At 31.3% G+C, this 9,438-nt stretch overlaps 1 protein-coding gene across 1 annotated transcript; it reads left to right on the top strand.

The window, feature by feature from the left end:
- Positions 1-433: 433 nt before the first annotated feature.
- Positions 434-1,748, top strand: LOC125858097 (mitogen-activated protein kinase kinase 9). Its single transcript, XM_049537778.1, has one exon. It carries the CDS (start codon positions 514-516, stop codon positions 1,513-1,515), a length of 1,002 nt encoding a protein of 333 aa, XP_049393735.1. The 5' UTR covers positions 434-513; the 3' UTR covers positions 1,516-1,748.
- The last annotated feature ends 7,690 nt before the right edge of the window (positions 1,749-9,438 follow it).

Here is a 9,438-nt window from a genome sequence, read left to right as displayed (position 1 = left end):
CGGCAGTGATAATAGCAAATAGAAGCGATAGCAATGACCGATAATAATGATTAACAATAATAATGGTGGTTAGTCATGGTTAGAAACTTCCTTGTTCACCAAACAAATTAACCTTCTCTTGTTTGGTGGTTATATTAGATTTTTTCTTTCTAAGTTGCATTTAATTAAAGATCACATGATGTAGATTATTTTTCCAGCTCATTTCACCACTTTACCTATATTAAAAAAATGATGAAAATCATGAAAAAAAAAGCCAAAAACTTTTTTAACATAAAGATTTTATGAAATCTCATCTAACTTCACATTTATCCGCACACCTTCCTCCCCCACCCCCATATCCTCCCTCCTTCCTTACATGGTGGGGTGGCTAACACTACACTACACTATTCTCACGTGCTTTCTCCTCTCCACTTATAAAATACAATCCTCCCCCCTTCTAACAACCGAAAAAAGAACAATCCATTTCTCGTCCAATTTATTCAAACGGATCCGACCCCATTCAGTACCCCTCACATGGCCTTAGTTCGTGATCGCCGACACCTTAATCTCCGTCTTCCCTTGCCGGAACCCTCTGAACGACGTCCTCGTTTTCCCTTACCTCTCCCTCCTTCTTCCGTATCCACCGTCAACTCTACCGCCAACACCACCACCACTACTACTACTACCACCACCGCTTCTACTACTACTATCTCTATATCGGAACTTGAAAAGCTTAAGGTTCTCGGTCATGGAAACGGTGGAACTGTGTATGAAGTCCGTCACAAGCGGACCTCCGCGATCTACGCTCTTAAAGTTGTTCACGGTGATAGTGACCCAGAGATTCGTCGTCAGATCCTCCGGGAAATCTCAATCCTTCGTCGGACGGATTCTCCTTACGTTATCAAGTGTCACGGAGTTATTGATATGACGGGAGGGGATATCGGTATTCTCATGGAGTATATGAACGCCGGTACATTAGAAAATCTTCTTAAATCACAATCAACTTTCTCCGAACTCTGTTTAGCGAAAATCGCTAAGCAAGTGCTCGGTGGATTAGACTATTTGCATAGTCACAAAATCATTCACAGAGATCTGAAACCTTCGAACCTTTTGGTGAATCGTGAGATGGAAGTGAAAATCGCTGATTTCGGAGTGAGCAAAATCATGGGAAGGACTTTGGATCCTTGCAATTCATACGTCGGGACTTGTGCATATATGAGCCCAGAAAGGTTTGATCCAGACACTTATGGAGGTAACTACAACGGTTACGCAGCTGATATTTGGAGCTTAGGACTCACTTTAATGGAACTGTACATGGGCCACTTTCCGTTCTTGCCGCCGGGACAGCGACCGGATTGGGCTACACTGATGTGTGCGATATGCTTCGGTGAACCACCAAGTTTGCCGGAAAATACGTCGGAAAAATTCAATGATTTCATGAAGTGTTGCTTACAGAAAGAGTCCAGTAAGAGATGGAGCGCTCATCAACTTTTGCAACATCCCTTTATACAGAGTATCGATTTGAAATCCACCTAAAAAGGGAAAAAGCAAGCTAAAAACTGGGAAATGGAATCCGAGTTGTTGTAAATAGAACGGGATTCTTTTTTTTTTCTTTTCTTTTTTTGGGTTCACTTTTTTGTATATTCTTCCACTCTGAATCTGAGATCAAAATCAGAATCATTCTCTGTACTGGAAAAAATGTTCCATTTCCACAGCTAAAATCATCTGTGGAATTTTGGGACCTAATGAAATCAAATTTTCTCCAGTAACTTCAACGAATCTGGCAAACTTTTCTTTCCTAATTCAAATTCAATCATAATCATACTTAATTTCATTGTTCAAAGAAATTTGTCCCTTAATATCGTACTATACAAAATTAATGTCATCATTATCTCATTGCACTGCTTTGGAATTATGGGATAAGATAAAGTTTGAGATTATTTTTATTTTTTAATTGAAAACATAAATTAATTTCAAAATTATAATCTCGAAATAAATTTGTTGTTAAATTAGGGAAGATGAGCTATCGCCTATCAGGCTCGTGAATCATGCTACTAATCTAACATGATGCACTGTGCAAATAGCTGAAAAGACAAGAAACCTTTACTTGGATTTGTTAATAAGGATTTAGCTTGATTTTTTATTCCATTAAAAATAAGCAGCTACAACACATATTCTATTATATATTTTTTTTATAATAAACTATAATATGAATGATGATACAAGTGTGCGTTTGGAGAGGCTTGTCTTTATTAGTTGTCACGCTCGACTCTTTTTTTTTAATTTTTATTGTATATAGTGCTACTAGAACTAGAATATAAAATTGATTACGTATTTACAGCTTTAATTTAATCATTTCTTAGATGAAAAATAAAGTTTACTCCATCTTGAGCGGTAATAGTGCATTTTATATCAATGTTTAGTAAATTACTACGCAAACATCTAGTGATTTCAATCCTTAATACTCAACAGTTAATTAAAAAACAAATTAATTTCATAGTTTCTATAATACAAAAAATATGGTTATGCTCACTAGAAGATTGGTTGTCACAAGCTTGATAGTAATATTTGGAGAAGATATTTGAAAGCTCGTGATATATAAAAAAAATTGTGAATATATATATTCGAAATTTATATTAGGTTTATTATTATATCTTATATGTTATGTCTTACGAAGATATGTTCTCTAATTAGCTAGATCGTAAATGATGTTGTGATGCATTTTTAAAACGTATATCTTATATGTTGTGTCTTATGATTTTTTTTCTCAAATTAGTTATATCGTAAATAATGTTATGACAATACATTTTTTGAAACGTTTGATTTAAAAGATTTTCATATTAATTTCCACAAAAGCTATAGCAAATAACTCGTCCCTTAATATAAATGAATCGACACTTTTTTGCGGTATGTCCATGCCTCATTAATTAATCAATTTAAATCTTTTATCGATATCAACAATTATCAGTTAATTAAAGTTTGCTTTGGTAAACAATATTATCTGTAATGTTTTCCTCTATCCCCTTTATTAAGACCAAACAAAATTAATTTTAAACTAATCCATTATACATTTCTTTTAGGTACATCATTATTATCCAATAAAGTAGTGAGGTAGATTCCCGATTCCTTCCAAATGTATACGTTAAACTTTTCTTTAGCCGTCGAAAAAATACAAAAAATGTGACAGTGACATATGGCCTATTAGGGCCAGTTTTAAAACATTTTTTCCCACTTGCATAGTTGCATTTGTAATGATAATTACTATGACATGAGGACAAGTGGTCATGTTCTTGGCGGCTTCCTACTTATAAATCTTACTTAAATTTTAAAAAATATATTTTGATATCTTGCTTATAAATTTATACTTATATTAAGAAGTTCTACATCAATAGAAGATAGGAAATTGATCTCCTTATATGGACTTGAACAAATCTCTTCTCGTGAACTAATTTTTGGGATCGAATTAACTCAGGTGTCATATCTTTATATGGTATCAGAGAAAAATAAAATTACTCACACACCAAATACTAAGCACTACTGAATTATGATTCCATATCACATATTCAAACAACCTTAAAAATCAACCAAACTTCACCAGATTGCTTTTAATAATCGAAGTCTTTATAACTATTCAAAAAATTCAATTGATTGTTTCTGAAATGTCAATGGGTTAGTATAACTTGGACTTAAGAGTGAGTCTATTTCCCTTATGTGCGGCAATATCAAACTACTCATAATTCACATGTAAAACAGACTAATTCTTGAACAGATTTTCTTTGTATAAATGTTATAGAGATTAAATATTACATAAGAATTAAGATATATATGAGTGGAATTCTCTTAGAGAAGAATTTCTATATAATATATACAGATATGGAGTTTGAAAAGTATCACATGATAATTGATTTAAAATTCTAAATGCAAAAGTGTAGCTTTGAAAATACTGAATATTCAATTGAAGGATTTGCCCTCGTGATTGAATTACTGTAACCAACATTCATGCATATTGCATTGTAACAAATTTTGAAACAACAAGGTTTAGAAAGTACAAAAATTTATACTTTTTTTTGTTCATTTTATATGATGTAGTTTGACTTGACATAAGTTTAAAAAAGAAATAAAGATTTTTAAAATTTATGGTATAAAATGAGCGATAAATATTTCTGTGGCTATGAATCATTTCATTAAGAATAAAATAAAAATTTTAAAGTTAAATTGTTATTAAATATAAAAAAGTGTTTTAGAACCGACTAAAAAAGAAAGTTAGTGATATAAATTGGGACATAGAACTTTTAAAGTATAACGAAATAATTTTTGAAAATTCCATTAGCTATAGAGTAGGAAATAATAGTAAATAGGACGACAAATATTTGATTCGAAAGGAGTATATAATAGATTCCAAATAGTGTAAAAAAGAAAAAAATCACTGATAACGTATATAGCTAAAATGCGATGAAAATAAAATCGAAAAAACGAGAGCTTTCGAGACAGCTTCATTGAGATGTGGACAATGAAGATGGAAAATTGGGTCAGCTAAAATGGTTAGATATGCGTCTTATTCACCATCAGGTTTTTACTGATCGATGCATGAACGTAAGACACAGACGGAGCTAGGTAGGGGTAAGGAGATTTGATAAATTGACTTGAAAATATTAATTATATTATTTATATATAATTAAAATTATTTTTATGTATATATATAATAGATATGTTGAACTCTTTTTAACTTTTTCATTTGTTTACTAATTTTCATATATTAAACCTTTTAGTGAAAAATCATAACTCTACCACTAAAAAAACATATCTCCCCTTAAGGCTTAATCATATACGTCCATTTCATTGTCATTCATTTAACTCCCAAAACCTCATATTATTAAATTAGTATACAAAAGCCAAACAGAAATTCATATTTACCAAAAATAATAAGGGATTTCCAAGAAACGACGATGTTTGTGAATTTTTGACATGGAAGAAGAAAAGTAGATTATGTTGATAGACAGAATCTATTACTAAGATGGGTACGTTTTGGAGGTATTCTTTCAACTTGCCTATTTTCAATCACCAGCACCAACTATATGATCTATACTTGGTTTATTATATTATAACAATCACTTTTTGAGGTGTTTTAGGGATTTGGGTGGAAGTTGCATATATAATGATGCTAACAAAAGTAACACACAGCTCTGTTTCAACTTGTTTGCCCTATTTTAAATTTATTTTTTTCTATCTAAAAAAGAGTGTCCATTTACTTTTTTTGATGATTCTTTAATTCCAGCTACTCACATGACATGTTTAAGATCACAAAATTTGCATATCCTTAATTTAAGACCACAAAATTTAAAAATTTATTCTCCTAAGCTCCGTATCAAGTTGTGTTACGTTGTTTGCACGTAAGGAGACTACAAGTAATAGGTCATGCCCTTTGTAACTCTCTCAATTTAATAGTCCTGAAGTCTCTATCAATCCCTACAATCATGGAGGACGTAAATTAAACTGCAATTCTCAGTATGTTTACATGTTATGCTAGCTTAGTTTGGCCCTCGAGTTAAAAAGAAAAGAAGTAAAGATCAATAGAAGTTTTTCATCGATATCTATCAATTAATCAATATGAATTATGATATCAAATGTTTTCAACCAAGTATATTAAGAGGTCCAGGCATGAGGGCGACTCAAACACATTGATGGCCTAAAGTCAAAATTAGAAAAATTGCTAATACTCCCTCCGTCCCTTTTTAGTTGTCCACTTTAGAAATGACACACAGATTAAGGCAACAATGATTAACACAGTGAAGTTACAATTTTACCCTTATGACAACTTTTCACTTCAAAATTACAACCACTTATTTGAATTCAAGTGAAATAAATTGGAGGGAAACAACATACACTTTTACAATTTTCAAGAAGTGTAAATAAGGGTATAATAGGAAAAAATTTGTTGTCCTTTCTTGATTTGTCAAAATGGACAACTAAATAGGAACAACTAAAAAAGGAAATATGGACAAGTAAATAGGGACGGAGGTAGTAACATTTTTATAATCCTTATAATATAATCAATCTATTTATTCTTTCTAGATATATATATATATACTTTCTGTCTAAAACAAACCGATAAGACTGATGATTCATGGCATACTAAGGAGTTAGTTGTGTTTATATGCTGAATTAATTCATCTCAAGAAACTTGGGAAATGCCGAAATTTTACCACTGTCTCAGGATTTCTATCTTCAACTTTGATGAGCCAGAGAACNTATAATATAATCAATCTATTTATTCTTTCTAGATATATATATATATATATACTTTCTGTCTAAAGCAAACCGATAAGACTGATGATTCATGGCATACTAAGGAGTTAGTTGTGTTTATATGCTGAATTAATTCATCTCAAGAAACTTGGGAAATGCCGAAATTTTACCACTGTCTCAGGATTTCTATCTTCAACTTTGATGAGCCAGAGAACTTACAACTTCAATCATAATCAATATAATGACTTAGAACTAGTCTTTCTAAATCTAGAAAAATAACTTTGGCTACAATATTTGATCTTCAAGGATAAAATTAAGCCAAAGTAGACAATTAGCAACTTGTAGCAATATTGTCCAATCATGCCTTGAGATTAATGTCTATGGAGGAGACAAATTTTCAATCAACTGATCTTTCTTAAAACAAAGTTGGAGCTAGATAGATAGCTTCATGAAGGTCAAGGAGTGAAAAAAGTTACGAATCAGCCAATTAGCATTAGCCACGCAGAAGTTGATCACATATCCAATTGGACCACCACAAGACTTTATGTCAAAATCCTACTTCAAAAAGATAGGTTATCTTACCACATGCATGTAACGGCCTCTTCATCAAGGTTACTAATAATTATGTGGTCACTCAAACAGAGACAGTTGATTGGTATGATAATTTTAGATCTTGAGACAATATAATTTTCAAAGAAAATATAATACTCTTTATATAGATAAGAACTAAGGTTTAGGGTTGAGTAACCTCCAAAAATCTAAGTGGATTGAACATGTCTTATAGAGTCCTCGTTAAAATTGAACATATCTTAAATTTTAATGTCTACATATCCATCTAAATTCAGTCTAATCTGACTATTTGATGCGTCTAGTCTAGTAAATAGGATGCAGTAGTCGAACACCAAATACTGGCTATAACGATTGCAAGTAAGCCATTGAGTTTAAATTGTTTGTAATATGCAAGTCGGTATTTGCTGGTTTTTCACTATTTAATTAAGTACCCCTTTGGCACAAATGTAATACTCCATAAAAATAAATGGTGTTTTTAGCTGGTATATATTCCTTCTGCCCAATAATAATTGTCTACTAAGTATTAACTTTGCATAATTTTTAAGAAACTATAAATAGAAGAATAATTTTATTATATCATTCTTTGAATATAATAAATACAAGTGTCTTGAAAAAATGTAATAGGAAAATGACTATAATTAACGATAAAGGTAAATTAGGAATCAAGTATAAAGTTATCCATTAATTTCATAAAGTGGACAAATATTGTTGGACATTCCAAAATAGTATAGTGTACAACTATTGTTGAATAAAATGAGTATCTTTTAAGAAAATTATTCATCCCTAAAGAGTAAGATGTATTTTTAATAAATACATTATCAGACACACCCTTTTAAAAAAACTACTCACTCCTAAAAAAAAACAGTGTTTTACTTTTTTACCACTAATCAAATGTGTTGGAGGAAAAATTGTCTCTTTAAAAAAAAGAATATATATATATATATATATATATAAATATGACTTATTTTGGAATGAGAAAATAATTTCTTGATTATGTAAAATTCTCTTAATTTAAATTTAATTTTTTAAAAAAACATCATTTAATCTTTAATTATGTAAAACACCGGTTGCTTTTGAAACAAAATGAAAACCTAAAAATACCACTCGAAGGGAGTAATACTTTGTATTAAAGTCTTCAGCAGTCGCACAATTACAAAATGTCGATAGTAACACATGGCCCAAGTGCTGCTAAAAACATTAATTTGCACTAGCGTAGCCGTTTTGTACAATCATTCTCGTTAACGCAACACATGGCCACTAGTTATGTTCTTGGTAGCTTCCAATTTCATCATACTGCTTACATTTCAAAAATCTCATTCCAATTTGTTAAAAATTTTCACGTCGGAAAAGGGATGGGAATTTGGTTTTCTTATATGGACTTGAATGATCCTTCCCTCATGAGCTAACTTTTTGGGTTGAGTTAGACCCAAGATCAAAGTCAAGCCCGTCCCGATTCCTTGTTCACTAATGTTGGACCCATATTATAATGTCCATGCTCCAGTCTGGGCGTGCGGGCGAGTGTTAAGAATTTTCACATTGAAGAAGGGATGAGAATTTGGTCTCCTTATATAGACTTGGACAATCCTCCCCTCATGAGCTAGCTTTTGAGGTTGAGATTCGATATAATTCAAGAGCTAGCTTTTGGAGTTGAGATTCAATATAATTCAAGAGCTAGCTAGTACGTTCGAAGAAAGGAGAATATTAAATCTTATAAGGAGCTCAATATTAATTATATTCATTTACTGAATGTGAGACATTTCGTTCATTAATTACTTTACTGGAATTGCTTGTTTTCTTTATCTTTAGATTATTTTTTTAAAATGATAAAAATATTAAGGAGAGTGGGGGTGGGGAGATGACTTTGGAGACAACTTCTTGATGTGGATAACATAAATATTAGAGTAAAAACTGAAAATGATGGAAATATGAGTCAGCTAAAATGACTTGTTGTGTATATAATATGTGTCTTAATCGATGTGTTTAATTTTCTGATGCATGAATGTAAACCCATAGCACTTATTATATTAGGTAGCAGTAGCAAACAAGTTGGACCCCTGGCTTGTAGAAGAAAAAGACTCTTTACTGGTCCATATGTGTTTGCCAAATAAGAAAATATTAATAATGCCAATGATGAATAATATTATGAATTAGTATTATATTCTCAATGTCATGCGCATTTCATAATTAATCCCCTAAACCTCATTAGTATCATCATCATTCATCACTTTTCAGGGGGGTTTTTAGTGACTTGAAAGGAAGCTGCCCATTTTTTATTTTTTATTTGTTGAGAGCTACAAGTAGTTGATATAATTTTAATTAGTTACAAATCATAACCGTCACTGCAATGTTTATACTTGTGCATGCGTTGTGGCTTTTTTGAGAGGTTAATTATGACTTGTGTGGAATTATGGATCATGTCGATTTAAAATAGATTTAAGTAATGTAAAGTACTTATATATAAATATGTTTTTATACTGTTATTAAATGATTTTAAATAGAATAGATGCCAGGGCGATTCAACGGATTGGATTTGATGATCTCAAGTCAAAATCTATTAAAAGGTTCTTAGAACTTCTTTCATAAAATTCATCAATAATGAGATAAAAAAAGCCCACATGGCTTTGATATAGAATGAAATGCAAC

This window comes from Solanum stenotomum, chromosome 3 (genome assembly GCF_019186545.1).
Source record: "Solanum stenotomum isolate F172 chromosome 3, ASM1918654v1, whole genome shotgun sequence".
Taxonomy (NCBI): domain Eukaryota; kingdom Viridiplantae; phylum Streptophyta; class Magnoliopsida; order Solanales; family Solanaceae; genus Solanum; species Solanum stenotomum.
The sequence above is the reverse complement of the archived record's forward strand: the minus strand, read 5'-3'. Positions and strand labels throughout refer to the sequence as shown.